Source organism: Pectinophora gossypiella, chromosome 12, assembly GCF_024362695.1.
Source record: "Pectinophora gossypiella chromosome 12, ilPecGoss1.1, whole genome shotgun sequence".
In the NCBI taxonomy this organism is placed as follows: Eukaryota; Metazoa; Arthropoda; class Insecta; order Lepidoptera; family Gelechiidae; genus Pectinophora; species Pectinophora gossypiella.
In genome coordinates, this window is record NC_065415.1 from 7962371 (window position 1) to 7982284 (window position 19914).

The following is a 19914-nucleotide window of genomic DNA, read 5'->3' on the forward strand; positions in this document are numbered from 1 at the left end:
TTCGATGAATCACGATTCAGTAAGCTACAAGAAGGGATCATTCTATGACATGCCAGGTAACCCGTATATTGTAATTAAAACAACGTTATTTGTATTAGAAGAAAAATATTTATTATAAGTATATATTATTCTTATAATAGTTCTATGCTTAATCTTTTCTGGTATATTAAAATGCTTAACACTATTGTTAGAGAACAATTTTATAACTTCTGCTCAACATATAAAGACAAATATATATTGGTAGATAGGGATGTGGGAATAAATTGAATTATAAAAAAAATATCAATAATTTACGACATAAACAAGTTTACTTATAATACTTAATAGAAGAAGACTCGACCACAGTCCAGTTCGCACATACAATTTTTAATACTAACACATCATAACATATCATTATTCATGCATACAAAAAGACGACATCCAAAAATACATTTTCCAAATGGATTTCCCATACAAAACATCACAAAATACTTAAAATAACAATAAAGTAAGTAGATAGTGAACAATGATAGCATTTAAAACTATTGTACTGTTACTAAACTAGGCCTTACTATTGAAGCTTGTCATAACATAATATTATGCGACAACATACATCAAAACATTCAATAATAATGACATATGAAAAACAGGGTACGATATAGTTTCAATGAAAACTATCGATCGTTTATACCAACTTACATAGACGGAAAAAACCAAGACAGGCTTATATTTAGTGGAATAGTTTGAGGCAAACACTCGTTGTATATAAACTGCACTTTACTTTCCAAAATCCGCATTCGAGATAGCTTACTACGAGACTCGGGGTACTTCGAGATAACATTTACCCAATAAATTCATAGTCTAGAGAGCTTACATTTTAAACAAATAATTCCCGAAAATAATAATTATTAACAGATACAATAAATTATTGTCCAATTCGTTTGGAAAAATCACACTTTAGCGTTTTAAAAATCTATGATAACTGGTACGCATTTTAAAACCAAATTATTTAACGGTCCTTCTACAAATTCATCGTTACAATGAACTGATCCTTTTTGAGATAGTAAAGTGCAATTTGATTTACAAGTGCTAGTCCAATCGGCCTCTTAGCTATGGTTCGTGAGTGTAGTCACGTTGAGCTGGGCCCACATACGTGTCAATCTCCTGATTTAATCATACGACGATTTATTACGTATATACGTATTATGATCGCTAGTGTGGACGCAGTTATTAAACGCTTTAAAGATACGACACGATAGTGATGCATATGTGGACCCACCTTTATCAGTCATGCTAATACGCTCGATAAGTCAACACCGCATTTCAAGTTGAGTAGTACAATACAGCTTGCTACTTGAACGACAAGTAATGTCAAACACTTTCAAAAGATATTGGCACGAGATATTTCAATAACACTTTAAATTCGCATAGAATGGTATCAAGATCGCGAGCTTACAGTTAACAATGAGTTGCAGTATTATGAAAATTACTACTTAGTGGAGCATGCTTTCTGGTTTTTGAACTACTTTAGTGACTAATTTACTTTATCCATTAACAATATAATAATTATTAATTAATATCAAACGTCAATCGTAATACCGTAGACATGCGAATAAACTCCAACTACTCAACATAAACACGAGTGATAAATACTCTACGACTACAGTACAAATGTACCCTGTTTTTCATTACATTGATGTTGGCGACCAGAAGTTCATCTCTCGGAGTTCTGACGGCTTAGGGCGGAAGGTTTGGGGCTTCGGCTTGGCTTGGGATGTTACGTCGTTGGATAGCAGCTTGGGCTCAGCGACTTTGGGTGCGGGCGCCGGCCCGAGGCTCTCTACCGACTGGGCGAGGGAACTCGCACCTGTAAAAGATTATTTGGCAAATTAGTCATCTGATTACATGTAGCTCTGCCCTCTCCATTGTGGATTACGAGAGTCTACGTATGAATGTATAGTCACCGTACATCATGTCCGTGGCGTTACATCATCTCCCTAGCAGCGTTATCCTGTTTTCAGAGTCATCTTATTTAAAGTATAGTCACCGTAGAGTTTATCATATTATCTATCTTGGAACGAATATCAGAAGGCTATGATTAGTCTTAATTTACTCGTGGCTCTGTCCACTCCATCGGGGATTACAGGCGTGAGTTTAATGTATATACTGAAAAGGATTGCCAGCTTATCTATAAGGCAATTTTTATACAATCTGTCTGATTATAGTGTGGAAAAGTATAGTGTGTTGAACGAACCGTGTAGTCTGTTCTCGATGGTGTCTTCCTCCTCAGCGAGCGTGGAGGTGGATGTAGTGAGATCCTTCTTGAAGCCGAGCAGCGCCATGGTCAGCCACGAGCGACTCGCCGCGTCCTCTGTCGGCTCGAACGGAGATGTGAAGTACCTGCAATTAACATAAATAATTAATTAAAAAAATACGTGTTTAATTATTAATTAATTGTAATTTAAATTAAACAGTTTATTGTATACAGGACTGACAAATTGATTACATACGGAATCTCTTGCAGTAGACCAGGTAAAGGGAAACTGAATTATGTCAATATGGTATTTTTTCACAGATTGTGATTGTCCAAGTAAGAGTTGAGTACTAGTCATTGAATAGCTTGGCTTGGCTCAATAATTACCCTTACAACAGGATTGATGAATGTGGAGGAAGCAAGAAAAATGTGTCAGGATCGAAGCAAATGGAATTCTATAGTCTCTGCTTTCCCCGGTGGGAAATAGGCGTGACTTTATGTATGTATGTATGTACAACAGGATTGATCCCACGAGACAGAAGGATAGCAAGGATAAAAATGCTTGACAGTAAGCTTAAGATGCACAACATACAAACAAATCTAAATATATAAAAGGAGAAACTGACTGACTGACATATCAACGCACAGCCTAAACGGCTAAACGTAGGCACTTGAAATTTGGAAGGGACGTAGCTTAGGCACCGTAGAGGTGCACTAAGAAAGGAATTACCGGAATTCCCACGGGAACGGGAATTAGCGGGAAAACTCCTTCCACGCGGACGAAGTCGCGAGCAAAAGCTAGTAGCCTATATACGCTTAATAAGCCTTACGCTTCCCTCTAGGATGTTTCCTCAATCAATTTTTAGTCACAGATCACTCCTCCGTTTTTTGTAAGCCTATCCTCAATATTGTAATCTAATAATTATTAATAATCATCTTTAATCAGAATTCTTGAGTGTTGGGCCTCAAATACATCATTTTTTAACATATTACACGTGTAACTTATTGAACACATATTTACAAGACAATGAGGCATAATTACATTAATTGTTATTGAAATATAATGTAATATAGTTCTGGTTTAAAAATCATCAAAACTTGTATTGTACATCAGTTAATGGTGAGCCATAATTGAGTTGTATTATTATTATAACTAGCCGGTATTATACAACCGTGGAGAAGAAAGGAATAATTTGAAAGTAACGGCTAATGGGAAAAAACCAAACGTTAATGTAGCGGCAATTTCAGTAGAAACTTTATAAATTAGAGTGACATGCAAATTTCGCCGATTGATTAGCATAAAATACAATTTAACATGTATATAATTATACGAATGACGAGAATATTTCCACTGCTTATCCTGGCAAGTCTTTATTTACAATATTCTCGTGACATTTATTATGTCAACAAAGACTCTTGAAGGTACAAGTCTACCGATGATAATCATGTTGTTCAAGCGTGGAAACTAGAGATAATATCAATTTATTAGCAAAATAAACACGTGAAAACAATAATATTTATATTGAAATGTAACAGTATATTTAATTAAATTGCTGGTTATGTGGTTTTTTCCATAACAAACAATATTAGACACTAAACGGTGTCATTAAATTAAGTACTTGAAACGAAACACGTCACGCCGGCTAAATGTAGGTTAACAAACTATGAATCATTATATTTGTCAAAACATAATGGCTTAACAATTTTTAGGTATTTTTCATTTGAATCTAAATTTTTTGACGAAAAAATAATTATTTGTTGCAATAATAATTATTATTTATTTGTTTGCATTAAACTTTGTAGGTAAAGATATTTTGTTAATATTTTTAAATGTTGAGTAATTGAAAATTTGTTATTTGACCTGTGTCCAATCATTCACCTTGACTAACAGAGAGTAAAGTTTATTTCTTTAAAAAACTGTTTTAAAATCTTGTGTGAAAAAATAAAACTTCACAATTGTGACCGTTATAATATTAATAATCATTTGGACGTAGAATGTGTGACGATAATGGTTCTTATTTAAATACAGGATGTAAGATGTACCTCGCTGTATGTTTATACAGTATAGTAAGAACTATTATGTAAGCAAGACCTGAACAGAAAACTAACTATACCGTAGTTGTAGATCAGGTCCGATTATACCGTGGGATACTTCATGATCTATATCATTTGATGTTACGCGGATACTGTTTGTATCCTCGTGTTTCTGTCTGTTTGTTTTGTTATTTTAGCTCCTAAGCCGGAACATTTGTCTCGTTAGCCACACTCAAGCCTTACGATGCTGTGTACTCCCCTAACGCCTTTTGTAACGACTACTACACGACATAAGCTCACGACTGTATTCTAATTGAGGTAGTCATACGTACACATAGCCTAACCAAGCTTTCTGTTAGACCAGCGTGATAGGTGATAGGCCATATAATGTCGCCTATAATGGTCGAGCCAACTGTGTTAGTGAAAACTGCACTGAAGATAAGTACCATGGTCCGAAACGGCGCTCCCCGTTTGAGAAGCAAGCCGATGTACCACAGGACCACAGTGGACTAATATAAACTACTCACCGGTTATAATTCTTCCTCCTCCGCGTCGGGCTGGAGTTGGGCGAGTGCGCGGGAGTGGCGGGGAGACTCTTGCTGCCGCGGCGCGCCATCAGGTTGTACTGGCCGCTCGGGTCCGGCGCCTGCGCATCCTCTGACGGAGACGCCACCGTGAAGCCGCGCGGCGACCGCGTTGATGAGATCATCTGGTGAGCCACCTGCAAAGAGTGGGTAACAGATGTTGTATTAATTTGTACAGCGATAAGAATTATGGGTGAGATCTATTGTTCATACAGCAAGTGGCAGTACCTACTCGAAACTTCACGAATTAGGTATTCATAACATGAGACAAATACTTATAAAACAATTATTTTTATCTTAGGCAGTTGAAGCCTGGCAAAACCCTAAATGCTTATTTTTAATAACTAGTAGTTGAAATCACGCATTCCCGAAATCTATATTATATTTATTACAAAGAATACATAATAATATAAAGAGTAACACTATCGACGACACTAAGGAGATGGTGATGATGTCATAACATAAAGACTACCGTCTAGACACCGACGTCATAAAATAATGTCTATCTAACAAACAACACAACATTTGAACAAGATTAATACTGTCAAGATGCAGATTAGAGTTCTGTTCCGAGAATTTTCTCAAGGTCTACCGGCAAAAACTGCAATAGTAAGAACCCTGAAATGGCGGAATTTCCGCATTGACCAGACTTTTCCTGTTTTCACAATTGATAGTGTCAGTCTAATATTTGTTACGTTAATTTTCCGGTTTGTATTCTAAAACATGTGAAGAGTATTTAGGATTTAAAAAACCTGTTATTTTTTTAATTTATGTCATTAACTTGTTAACAGTTTCTCAGAAGTAGGCGACTTATTTCAACAGAAATAACATGCACTCTTCATAAGATATGGAATAATCAATCAAATCAATCAATCAATCAAATCAAATTCAATCAACATGGTAATTGTATAACGAACAGTGTATGAGGGGGCACGACACACGTTTGATTGTTCAGTGTTGTTATTGTCAACAATTATGCAAGCCACCACGTCAGTTGTTGACTTGGGATTACCCATTTATCTCTATTGTGCTACTACATGGCAGTCTTATGTATAACACTTTTGTTGGCAACATAACCATACAACGCAATATTACGAAGGTACTAGATACACAGGCAAATATTATGACCTGCGCTTGGTACCTGATACGCATATTCCGCGTAATATACAAATGGGTTCGTGTAAACAGCTGTACATCATGTGTAACCGTAACTTAAACTACTTTAGTGACGAATTTTAAAAGTATTTACCTTAATCTGATACAAGTCCAGCTCCATATAACACCACGAATATAAAGCCGCTTTCAATATCAATACATGATGCAATTATGTACCAAAATGTCGAATAGGTATTCGTCAACAAGTCAGTAGGCATGACTTTAGCATCGTACGTATCCGCGATAAACGGTAAAGTCAGCCCCCCTATCATAGGTTATCAGACCATGTTGGTTTAATTAGCAAAATGAGTTTATCTCCCATGAGATCGTGCAGTTTCGAACATTATAGTCAATCATTTTAATTAACAGGTCAATTAAACTTGAGATTTTAAACAAATCTATTTTAAGAATTGAATAACAGATTAATGCTTTTAAAAGTGTCATTTTGAGTTTCGAATGGATTTAATAATGAATCGATCGAATGTTTCCGTCACATACACAAGTATACTGGGCTGGGTAGACAGTTTGTACGGACGCTGAATGAAAGTCAGAACAAAATTTCACAATAATTGTGTTATCAACATTTTCGTATACACGGCGAGATAGATTAGATTCATAACATATATTCGCAAATCAGAAAATGGCAAAAAAAACAACAGTAACGATGATTTGCGAATCAAGAAATACGCCACTTAGTGTCGTAACTAGGGTAAACACAATGCGATATAGGAGGTGTGTATTTTAGTACAATAGCGTAGCAACTCTTTCAGGTCTGAGTTTTCTTCAACTTGATTTACTAATATCGTTATAAATCGGCTTTCAAAGAGAACAGCCTTGACTTTTCACGACACCGAATCTGCATACATAATTAACATTGAAAACTACACAAAAACGGATGCCCATATCTTAAAATTGACGTATTCGGACATACGCATTTCGAAGCCTTTTTTTGTACTGTGGAGAATATATTCATAAGAGATTTCAATATAGGTCATGTCATGCTACTCACAAACAACTTTACCTTTATGTGCTACATAGTAGAATAATCCGCCGGGCGGAAGGCAAGAGGGAAACCACTGCCCTATTTTTCCCTAAAAAGTAGCATGGATAATGCTACACCGACAAGAGCGTGGCTCTTAAATTAATGATGAGTAGAATAATATAAACAGCCTATATACATCCCACTGCTGGGCATAGGCCTCCCAACGGGGAAGGGGTATGGAGCATACTCCACCACGCAGCTCCACTGCGGGTACAATAAAGTTTAATTAAAAAAATAGGTATATACTGACCTTAACGATGGAATTGCCGCAAGCCGCGCCCTCGCCTTTGAACCCATCGTCTGTTCCAGCTGGCTTCGGCTTCGACGTTGGGTTCACTGGAACACACAATACTACTATTACACAACTGCCAAGGAACACTAACATACAACGGTCAATACAACCAATGTCAATAAACTGCAATCTACCTGCAAGACACCTCATTTGCACCATATCATACACGCCTACCCACAATCGATTTTAAAATCTGATTATTGTAAATTCGTAATAGAATGAAAACTCAACTGCATGCGTGCTTCTGTTGAATGCATATGAAGGCGATTTTCCATAACATTCGCACCGTCTCCATGATAAGTACTAACAGGCTGTTCTCACAATAACCATAGTATTCACATAAGCCCTAGGAAAATGCATAACTCCTATCTTGCCAATTGTTCTAGTCAAACAATAGAAACAATACCGTGCCTATTCACGGACCTTAAACCTCTTTTTACCGCGGACAGCTTTCTTCTAAATGTATGTATATGTGGTCGGCCTATCACTGCATAGCGTACGTCATACTGACGTCATTGCACCACATCGATTTTAATAACAAACCGCTATAATAACAAACCAATTTGTTAACTTTTCTCAAGATCCTAGAGTGATATTAAAATATTCGGGATTGAAATAGGCATTTTAGGTCATCTAAGAAGAACATAGGTATTTTAGAAACTTATGAGACAAGCAACGTCTTTGGAATGCTAAAAACAGTTATTTAAGTGTGTAACTGTGTCACAACTGCGCCATGCAGACAATAACCTACTCTTGTTATATTCTACATTCATAAATTCACGCCCGCAACCCTTACTGCGACAGACTTTTTTCTGGTCTAAAATACACATGATGCTATGTATATATTATAAGGTTACAAGAGGTTACAAGCCCTGTTTGTTTGTTATCGCTGAGAGATGACTTCTACGACACGACTCACGTACACACCACACATAGACAAAACATCATATTAATTTACCTGCAGTATTGATGGGTGCAATGCCGTGGAGGACGTCTTGGCAAGGCTTGGTGTGCTTGGACCAATCCCTCTCCTTGAACCCGTGCGAGGCTGAGGGCACCTCCTTCATCGGATCGGTAACTAGCTTCGGCAGCTCTTGTTCTATCTTCTTGCCGAACAACATTTCTGTCTTCGGGTAGCGGATGTAAAAGAAATTGTCCTCAGGCGCTGGCGGCGACGCAGCAAACGGTTCAAACTCCCTGTGAACAATAGATAAATTTATATAAAACGTGCCACTTAAGTAATGTATAACGGTAAACTAAAAATATTTACTAACAAAATATCTGTGACGTAAGACGCTAACAGGACGTAGAAGATGGTAGTCGCTAACAACTGGGGCCTAGTTGCAAACCATTATGAGAATCAACAATTAACAACGAAATTACAGCGATAAAAATGTATGTGATTGACATAAGGTGACATGCAAATCTCATATATTTTTATCACTGTCATTGTCAAGGCTGATAATCGTTTGCAACTTGGCTAAACCCCCTGGTTCGATTTGACTAACTAGAGATGAGAGGTATTGACTAGAGATGCACTTAAACACTTACATAGCCAACATCACGCTGATTTGCGATATAACATTCTTCCTATTCATTGTTTTTAGGAACTAAATAAGCTCTCTACGTCAAATTACAATAGTAACACTTTATTTAAACGAAAACAAATGCGAACGCTGAGCAAATGGTTAGTTAGCGACGTTACGCGAACTGAAAATGTTTTCGCGAGGCTTTCGCTTCTTATAGCTTAGAGACAATAATCTTATCACGATAAAGTTACGGAATGAGCAAAACACGATTGCAAAATAATACGCACCAGGCCGTGACGTCACAAGCTAATAACCACCAGCCAATGGGAGGCGAGTGTGATCGCACTCCCCCGTCTTTGGAGCACGTGACACGATGAATCTGGTGTTGGAGGTCAAAGACAGACGCTACGAATAGCTGCACACACAATTTGGCACTGTACGCGGCGGTAAAAAACAGAAGACTAGCAGTAAAGCGTTCTATCTCTAGCCTTACTAAAGCCGAATGGAATTCCAGGGAACCTATTTTTTTAATTATAAGAGGTTCATTTCCATTTGCAAAGTGGAACTAATTAAGGACATCACTTAAATACTTAATCACGCGGCTTATGCTAAGTGAGGCCCTTTTATAAAGTACACCACCATTGATGACCAATCCATACATTCAATTACAATTAGCCTTAATGTTTACTGTTTATTTATGTAATTGTGCTCTCTTGTGTAAGTTGTTTTTATTACGTGTTTTAATAATAATTGTAAATTACGTGTTATTCCGTGTTTTGTTTTATATTTGTTATGATGTCCCTATATAACAAACCTTTCTTTCTTTCTAATTAAGTATAATTCCGACAAGTAGGTACTATACTACCTAACTACTTTAATTGAAATTATGTAAACGTATGGCGTATGTACCCGTCACTATTTCATTTATAGAATTGAAAAATATATATTTTCGGTTGTTTTGAGGAAAATGTAAGGGACTATTAATAGATTGTAATAAGCATAAGTATTTGCAAAAGTACAAACATTTGCATACCTACACAATGTTCAATAAAGTAGAGGAAAATTATCATCTTATCCGAGGATTAATGGGAAAATATTTGCAGTAAAAACAAAACTGTTATTATAAACAAGGAGTTGCGTTATAATTTATGTTAGCCGGGAAAACTATGTAATTGAATAATAAATAAAATAATAGACCATGATCCAGGCTACGTTCCTTAAAAACAACGTAGATGGCGCTGTATATATTTTTTTCGTTTAACCTTCTACTTTCATGGATAACGGACATAATGCATCTTTTATATTTGTTTTTTGGGTATATGATGACCCTTTTTATTACACCCAGGCACAATTACATCTTCCGCCCATTATTATTCTGATCAAAATAAAGAGAAGCAATATAAGTAGCAACGTACTCTACATAATGTGATTCAAATATCAAGCAACAATTACTTTTATTATGTATAAACTTCTGCCAATACATTGTATTTTGAAATAATTATGTACCCGAGTAAAGAGAAAATAGGTAATTATCACGTTAAAGCCGTACAACGCCATCTATTTTTTTTTTTTTTTTTGGTGAACGTAGCCTGGAAAGTCCCTCATTGATTACAAATGAAATGACGCAAGAGAATAGGAATTTAGGAATTTCAAATACGTGTCGTTAAAGACGTCAATACATGAATCAATCAACCAGTACTGCACAATTCAGCTAATTTCAACGGTCATTATCTAAATCAATTTGGGACAATCGCGTCATTGCACTAAAGACCGATAAGGCATTCGTGTGATGTTAGTACTCGAGATACAAATATACCTAACAAACAATATTTACACTTAGATTAGTGGCGCGTGTTACTGTGCAGCAATAATAATAACATTGATAATACACTGTTTTTGACAAAATAAATATAAGTATAACATAATGTCATGTTTTTGTATCTAGATACCTACACATTCAAAAGGGTAACAACTCTGTGGAAGCATAGCGTACATTATTGCTATTTGATATTACCAGGCTCATGGATGAGCACACAACTAGGACTAAAAAGGAGGCTGCCGCAGGTTCTAGCCAACCAAGGCCCAAAGTAGGAAGCGACACTGGTTGCTTACCTAAAAGGTATACCAACACACCACAACAAGTGCTTATTGTCCAAAGGTGATAGATTAAGCGCAAAAGGAAACACAAAAAAAAACATATTACACCAATCTACTTTTAAACGATACAGATATCCGAATTTCATATTACGTAATCGAAAGGTATTTTCTCAGGTCCTTTTTCAATTTTAATCCAATTTCGAAAGTGACAACTATTGTCGATAATTAAAGACTACGTAATGATAAACTTACACATAGCAACACAAAAACATAGCAGTGGTCATGTGATGTTATGAGCCGGGAGGAACGTACCTACACAGTGAGATGATGAAAGTGATAAGAAAACTGACAAGGTGACACGGAAGAATTTCGTCATCATACTGTGTACATAGACCAGATATAATCCGTACAAATTAACAAGAGCTCTCGTGTCAATCAGAGTTGCATCGGTCGGGTTATACCAAGTATTAGGTAGGTACGTACATAACGAACGGTTTAACAAATGCCTTGGCTGCAGCTACTCATTGCCGTATGAGTGCATACGGGAAGTGCATTGAGCTAGCGAACGTAAGGTTTTGTAAACTAACTAGAATTTTCTAGAATTCTAGATAACATGTTCTTTACATTGTTTTGTTTTTATCGCGTGGGTTGAAGATATCCACGAAAATACATAGCCATCTTAGTATTTTAAAGCCTTGTGAATAAAAGAAAACATGCAGTGATCTGATTACAACACATGGAAATATGACGCCATAACTCTTACTAAGTATATACCACACGTGCGAACGTTACATTTCTAACGCATAAAATTGATTATAGCAACGATTTTTTCGTAATAGTTATATAACATAGCTATGTAACATAAAAACAGGCCAAAAGCGGCAACCAGTAGAAAGTTAAAGGGTGGCCACGAAAGAGCCGTAGATAGGACTTGCTTGACGCATATCGCTAGGATCGAATAGGAACTAGCTTAAAAAATAAGCAAAAAAACATAGGCCTCTCTTATAAACTAATAAGATTAGATAATAGGTTAAAAATAGAAACACAAAATAAAAGAAAGTATCGCAAACTGCCACTAGTGGCAAACATGTTGTTGTCCGATAGCAGTGGGGCGATATAGTCACATCGTCAGTCAATATTGATCGATAATACGTGACGTCAAACGACCTTGAAGAAGTCAAGACTATACACTTAGCAGCAGAAGAATAAGCATGCCAATATTGCTCGAAGATTGTGGCTATTTGTGACGAGTACTAAGTATAAAGTTACTTATTTTATGATATACCTTGTTAAATAAGAGCTAATGATTCTACTAGGGAAAACAGATATCAAAATCGTGACACTGGTGTTGTCTTAAGATAATTAAGAAGGTATTATAACCAGTATACCTATCGGCCGATCTCCTCATTTTGTTTATCTGTGACCTTTTGTATCAAGTAGATTATTTTTTGTTAGTTTCTTGAAACTAACAAAAATAATTGAAAATTGGGAAGGTAGATATACATTCAAATAACTCGTTCAATATCCTCAGGTGTGGTCGTGTGGTTCACTCGACCTCGAGAATGTCACTCCCCGCATTAACAGCATCTTGTTTCGAAATGTCATCTCTATATATTATCGTACCTACAACTAAGGTCACCAAGACGTTTAATACACCTATAGTTTGTAATGAACATAACAATATATGATTCATATTCGTTGTACCTGGAACCCGACAGAGGGCAGCAGTAACTGTCAGTACTATTCAGAGGCGGAGGACAGGAATCCTAGGACGAAAATAAAAAATCATCATCGTCATTGAAATAGACTATTCTGGGCGCCATCACACTCGCATCAGACAGAGTGAGATGAGACTGCGGGGCGGAAGGCAAGAGGGACTCCACTGCCCTATTTGTCCCTAAAAAGTAGCATGGAGAATGCTATACCGACAAGAGCGTGTCTCTTAAATTAGTGATGTGATGATCCGTTATAATAATATATGATAAATATTCATCATAGATACAGTCATCAAGCAAGAAACAAAGTTTCTTTGAAAACCGCTGCTAAAATATGCACCTTATCGTTCTAACTACGGCCTCCGTGGTCCAGTGGTTGAGCGTTGGACTCACGATCCGGAGGTCCTGGGTTCGATTCCCAGTGGGGACATATCACAAAAATTACTTTGTGGTCCCTAGTTTGGTTAGGACATTACAGGCTGATCACCTGATTGTCCGAAAGTAAGACGATCCGTGCTTCGGAAGGCACGTTAAGCCGTTGGTCCCGGTTACTACTTACTGTGTAAGTGCGTAGTCGTTATAAATGAGTCATGTCAGGGGCCTTTGGCGGCTCAATAGTAACCCTGACACCAGGGTTGATGAGGTTAGTAATTCGCCTCAAAACCCACACGATAGAAGAAGATCGTTCTAACTAATATAACGCATTTGCTAATCAAGGCTAATAGAGTTACGAAACGTCCTAATCAAGTAGGTATTTTACAGTTGAACATTCTCTAGCCAGCCTTGGTACCACGCCGTAGAATGCAACTTCAAAGTCATAATAATGATGGAGTTGAATCAATCGGCAAATGCACTACAATAACTGTTACACAAATAGAACTTATTTAGTGTTTTTTAATAACTGTTCGTTCATGACTCGTTTCCTTTGTTTCATTTAAAATATCAATTTATAAAATGTTGATGTAACTAACAAAATGTTTTAAACACAACACGGTCGTTATTATGACTTGGGTTAGATTTTATAATTATTGAAGGCAAAGAAGTTATTTTCTTTATCTATTTGTGATTTTTTTAAGGAATCTGCTTACCAGCCAACTTTTTTGGCAGCGCATAGTAATTTTTTTTACACATTTTTGTACTTCTTAGTCTTTTTATTAGAAAACATGTTCTACCATATATTTGATACAATCTAGGCCGTGGAATCTTACTTTAACAAAAATAAAAGATTTTTAGCTGACATCTTCCTACGTATGCCATGTTGGCACGTAGAAAAATTTCCACAATTACGACTGATGAGCTGTAGGGTGATAAAACTCATTGGCAATTCACCAACGAGTGTTTAAAAATAACGAACAATTTGTTTAGCAATATTTTAACCACACGTCTATTGTTTTGCCATGCTACCTTGCAATCGATTAAAACTACTACGAGTTTTATTAAAGAGCAATTGCGATTGAATTAGAATAATACGGACAGCACAGTCCAATGAAAATAATATCGCTGTACACCTGACCTCCTCATGACGTTTGCATAGGTAAGCAATCTTTAATAATACAAGTATAAACTTTTTTTTAATCAGTATTTACTGGTAAACAAAACAAACATTGTGCAATAGTAACCCAAACATACGTTGTCATGACCAAGCCCCCAACTCTCCGAAATCTACTAATCTCTCCACATTTTGCAAATTAATTAGCATACAAACTTTACAAATGCGTCAATACAAAGTTTGCATAAACGTCACTAGAGTACATAGACGCTGTAGGCAGTTAGGTAAGAACTCGTTATCACCCGTCCAACAAAATATAAAACGAAACGTTATATTCGACTAGTAGAAAACATCCAACTGCATAGTAGGAATTATTCTAAATATTTTAAATTGTACTTTCTAATGGTATACTTTATTCATTTAATGCCTAAAGTATTTCTAGGAACTCAAGCTAACACTTTAACGCGTCTTTGGCAACGTTCCAAATTGAGTCAATTACTATGAAACGTGCGTCATCTGTCCAGCCAATTTAATGCCGTCCAAGGCATATCCACAAATCTCAAGTTACCTACCTACCTATCAATGAACTTAGTGGGCACTAAGGCATTCCTTTCTCTATCTTATGAAGGCTGTCCACTACCAGAAGGCTATGAAATGCCAAATGACGTACCTACCCACTGGACCTGCTTAACAAAGTGACGTGGAAACGTCGCGCTTCATTCGTAGAAGGTAGAATACGACCTCAAATAGACCTCCATCTTTTCACATACTTTCGAAACGGCAGCAGTTTTTCAGACTTCGGCGACTATGCGTGATCGATATAATATCAATTCTTACATAAAATGAAAGATCATTAGTGGAAAAAAATGTGTAGACATGTTAAATTTTTTTGTTGGTATACGTATAACACTGTTAACCATTTGGAATTATTATAAACTAAGTTCATCACGATTTAAATGTTATATATCTAAAGGCATAGATACGTTCTAATACTATAAAATAAAAGAAGATAATATAGGTAATGAAGCCGAGAATACGATCTATACTGGTCCATATTAGTAGACAATTATGTAGGTAGTACCTACCTACATGTTGAATGTACCATCGGCATTATTGAGTTTAATATGCTTAATTAATTCGAGTGTATGGAATACTTCCACCTAGTTCTGGTGGCAGCCACTTCGTATATGTATTACGTATTTGCCTTATAAAATCGTAATGCCTGTCAGTTGAAACTAGTACCTACCTAATACAGTAGATAGGTAGGTAGATACTGTGCAGTTAGCAACCATGGCTATAATGATACGTTCTGGCATCATGTAACGTCTAAGTAGAGCGTACGGTTGCATTTCATAGCAATTAAAACTGCTATTTTCTACACCACGTGCTAGTCTGCATGTCGCCATAGACAATGTCTTTACAACACGCGTACAAACCCCCACGCGTGTACTCTCATGTGACTGATGACTACTCTACGATATATAAACAAACATAATACAAGTTATATACCTACCTACTCTTCAAACATCACAGTTATATCGCCGACTGTTGTTGAGTTATTATTCGCATTTGTGAGTTCCAAATATGAACATTGCAAACTGATTTACAACAATCAACAACACTAGCACAACCTACCTATAAATACATAATATGCTATTGGTACCTTAAACTTTATTTGGACAATGGATTGGTCGCAGTATCAGATTAGGTACTTTTATTCAACAAAGAATTAACCCGTAAACAAATCTGTGACGTAGAAACCAATACATCATTATTATCCAAAGTATTTACCTACGTAATAAACCAATCAATCACAGGAGCTTTCACCGGAAGCGATAAAGAAATATGAAAAACATTAAGTAAGTAAACCGCAGCAAAATAAAACGAAAATATGAACAATATCGAGCGCTCGATTTTATCGCCAGTCGTGACGCACTTTATCTCCGCTCCGCCGAGACATCACTATTCCTTATTGTGATGTATATTTGAATATTTAAAGACATTCAAAGGACCGCCTTTGCTTCAGCTCAGCTCCGACCAGATTTACCTTCGACCTAACTTATTAAAATCATTCTTCTCAGCTTCCATACTTCCATAATATAATATCTATTATCTGCTTCAATGTTTTGGAAGGCACGTTATCCATATGTATATATGCATGACAAAATCCTATGGCAGCTCAGCACCAGGGTTCGGTGAAGTCTGTCAACGGCTTTCAACCCGTACGAGTTGTTAAACCTTACTACTCTATATAAAAAGACGACTTGGCGACGAAATTACTACTTAAATATTAATGTTAATGTGTGTTTTTATTATTATTATTTTATTATTATTAAATTGGCGTGTCGAGCCTCACCAGCGATGTTTGCAACCACGCGTGTGATTATCGAGGGCTACTGGACTGCAGACATAGACAGACTGACGCCTAGATGGAGAAAAACAGGCAAACTTGAACTACGTAAACATAACATACATATCAGCCTACATACATCCAACTCCTGGGGATAAAAGAGAAAATCTTTAGTAAATTACTAGACCAGGAGTTCCTAAACTTTTTATACAATACCCAACAAATGATTACAAACCAAAGACATGAAAAAAAAAACTTTACTACGGAATACCTATTTCAAGGAGACAATAACTTTATTCTTTACTTTAACGTTCAAATGAATAATATTTTGCGGATTCCTGGTGACTTTCCGGGCGGAACCCACTTTGGGAATCGCTGTTGTAAACCACCGTAAATAGAAGCGTGCCCTAATTTAAAAACCTCAAAAAAACACGACGAGAAATCGACGTGTGTGATGTCTGGGTAAACTTATCAAATTTGAAAATAGACGGAAAATCACGAAACATTTTACTGATAATAACAAAAGATAAAATCAAGTTGAATGAAGATAAAGACTTCTAGAAATTAATAGCGATTATTCATAATTCATAATACAAATATTATAACTTAAATATTTCGTTAATTATTGGTTTCTGAGATTTCAACAGAAAGATATAGTAGATCTATATATATAGAGAGATATAACTTGAACTTGAACTTGTCGAAAAGTAAACATTGTATAAGTTATACATTGAGGTAAAACAAGTTCTGACGATACCATTTTTGTGGTGAAATAAAATTGGAAGTTATGTGTTATTTTGGCATTAATTGCACTGTATGTCAGTTGAAATTGTTTTATACACATACATTTGTGATGTTTGTTAATGACATCTTTGCAATTTTCAATGGTTATTATACTGTGCCAAATAGTACTATTCAAAGAAATTAAGTTCTTAACACAAATGTATAGAGATGGTTAAATGTACTCTATTTATGCAAAAGCTGCCAAGAATGCATTCTATAAATTCTAATAATAGTCAGATGGCTTCTGAAATTCATTTACATAGGTACTTCAATGTACATAATTTACTGTACAGTGCATCTATTTTCTTAATGTCTCTCGGAAAATTGTTCATGTGGGAATTATAACAACAAAAAAGTACTTAGGTACTTAGTCCACAATTAAAATTTTAATACACAATAAATCTAATAACTGATGAATATGGAAATTAGCTTTCATTTGTTTTCAGAAACACAATGGCTGCCCTCGTCAGCACATTGGCTGACGAGGGACATTAAGGAAACAGAACTGCTATGTACTTAGGTAGATTTGATGACAAAAAAAGAATGTAGGTGACTATATCATTCCATTCTGTTTATCACCCTGAGCATGTGATAAGAGTTGGCTAAGGATCATAATAATATTTACTGTCTGTACTCTGTCTGTCTATGTGCCTGTGTGTCCAGTACTAGCAATTATGCTTGTACTGTATTCTGTGCAAACTATTTAGATCAGATGCATGTTTTCAAGGGCCTAATATTAGTATTTCCAACCTGTGTAATCAACAGTGAATATAAGCCAAAATAATATCATAATAACTCACCTAGTGGGTTTGGTCTTCATCCATACTGGTAGTGTAAATCCATCCTTGAGTTCAGGGTCACTGGATGCCATCTTTATTATATTGCGTAGAAAGTAAACAAAAGAGAAACAAGCTCTTAAGGCTAAAGAATAGAAATGATTAGAAACAAGCAACTGTCTTGCCTGAAAATCAAAGCTTGAATGATTTTATCTTGAGCAGAAATGATAAGATTGTCTCAATGGACGAAAATGGGGGTTGCCATTAACTTCAAAAGAAAAATAATATTTAAATATGGAAGAAATTAAAATTACTCTAAGGGATATTTAAGTACTAAATATTATGTGTACTCAAGACACTGGGGATTCACTTGAGTTAATAGATGAAGAAACCATCTGGAACAAACAAGTAGAAATTAACTTTCAACTACCCATTATACATTTTCCCTTCAACCCTCCTATTTTCACACAACCCCTCCTTTTATACTTTTATTTGAAAGAAAATAATATCTGCAAACACCACTTACAAAATAAATTCGAAAATAATTATGTAGCTTGCACTGCTGTAATGCAAAAAACACTTTCTTATTTAACCTGTGCCCAATAATCGACGGGGAAGAAGCAAATACTCCTATTAAGATAGGAAATACTCCTATCTTACACAGACCTAACTGTAAGCAGTTAGGTCTGTGTAAGATAGGAGTATTTGCTTCTTCCCCGTCGTAATGCTGATTAACAATGTACTGAAGTATAAAACAAAAAAAAAACAAAAGCAAAATCCATCTTAGTGATACAACAGCTATATTGCGTCGTGATCTACAAAAAAAATAGGTGGGACGGCGACGTACCTACGGATACCTACATCTATTATTATCAACTTTTGCTAAAACATCGCAACCGAATACACAGTTCGCTTCACACAATCGTCTCCTGGTACAGCATCATTTGTACATTATGCATTATATGAACGATTCATTCAGCGTTCCGCTGTGAAAAGTAAAATAAACACGTGCAAGATACATGAACAGGTAAACGGATACACGACTCCCTAAAATCCATGTTTGTATTGATATAAATTTACTTACGGTTTCAAGAAGAATGTTTAAAATAATTACTCTAAAAGGCATCGTATCACTTTAAAACTCAAATATTACAGTGGTACAGAGACACAAACGAAACGATGCCAACAAACCAAACCAGTCCCACTCCTGCTGAACTGAACTGACAGCCAGAAACAGGGTTGCCATTGCCAACAGTAGAAATTTTTCTTCAACAATTCCTCAAACATTATACTGCCGCTGAAATCTCGTACTTTGGCATAGAATAAGGAATAATACTATGAAAGAACTCTGTAAACTGGAGTTCTAACTACTCGAATACGAAGAAACGAAACTTACGCGTTTTCCAGACACATTTTTCAGGAAATCTGTCTGAATCTGTGAGTAATTTGAGTTGAAGCACGTTGAAGGCCCCAGAAAACTTATGTATCCCCGTGTGTGACCACGCATAGGTGTTCTTTATTTAATTTTATTTAAATATTGTACCTTTGCCTGTCCCATCATTGTTCTGAGGTCCCATCTCAAAGTACCTAAGTAAAAACAAAAAATATGTCTATGATTCAATATGATTAGATAAAACCTTGGATAAAACAATAATATAACAAAACATTCAGCTTGTGTGAAAAAGGGAAAAACAAAGACCAAGTATTAGAAACAAATTGAAACAATTAGAAAAAGCTAGGGAAAAGGGATACAGCTCAAACCAAAGACCAAGGCCTTTGGCTCAAACAGCTGATTTAAGTGACGTCAGTGTTGCCAACTTAGCATATATTATGCT

At 36.0% G+C, this 19914-nt stretch overlaps 2 protein-coding genes across 11 annotated transcripts in view; one reads left to right on the forward strand and one right to left on the reverse strand.

Moving 5' to 3' along the window:
- LOC126371090 (uncharacterized) overlaps positions 1 to 19914 on the forward strand; it is a 355308-nt gene that overhangs the window by 332486 nt on the left and 2908 nt on the right. The gene's annotated exons all lie outside the window — the stretch shown is intronic.
- On the reverse strand, positions 283 to 19323 carry LOC126371099 (uncharacterized). 3 transcript variants are annotated; one of them, XM_050016304.1, is made up of 7 exons: positions 19164 to 19323; positions 18104 to 18474; positions 8299 to 8537; positions 7299 to 7384; positions 4795 to 4988; positions 2234 to 2379; positions 283 to 1846 (listed from the first exon to the last, which is right to left on the reverse strand). In XM_050016304.1, the coding sequence occupies exons 2-7, from the start codon at positions 18172 to 18174 to the stop codon at positions 1668 to 1670; spliced, it is 915 nt and encodes a 304-aa protein (XP_049872261.1). In that variant the 5' UTR covers positions 18175 to 18474; positions 19164 to 19323; the 3' UTR covers positions 283 to 1667. The 3 variants fall into 3 exon arrangements, with proteins under 3 accessions (XP_049872261.1, XP_049872262.1, XP_049872263.1); XM_050016305.1 differs by lacking the exon at positions 19164 to 19323 and adding an exon at positions 18927 to 18943; XM_050016306.1 differs by lacking the exons at positions 18104 to 18474; positions 19164 to 19323 and adding an exon at positions 8892 to 9045.

Bases quoted from the DNA above. Each gene is read 5' to 3' on its own strand.
- LOC126371099 (XM_050016304.1), bottom strand. From the start codon at position 18,174: ATGGCATCCAGTGACCCTGAACTCAAGGATGGATTTACACTACCAGTA. The intron at 4,989-7,298 runs GTCAGTATATAC...CACTCTTTGCAG, and splicing joins GCGGCAATTCCATCGTTAAG to GTGGCTCACCAGATGATCTC. The intron at 1,847-2,233 runs GTTCGTTCAACA...AATCTTTTACAG, and splicing joins CATCGAGAACAGACTACACG to GTGCGAGTTCCCTCGCCCAG.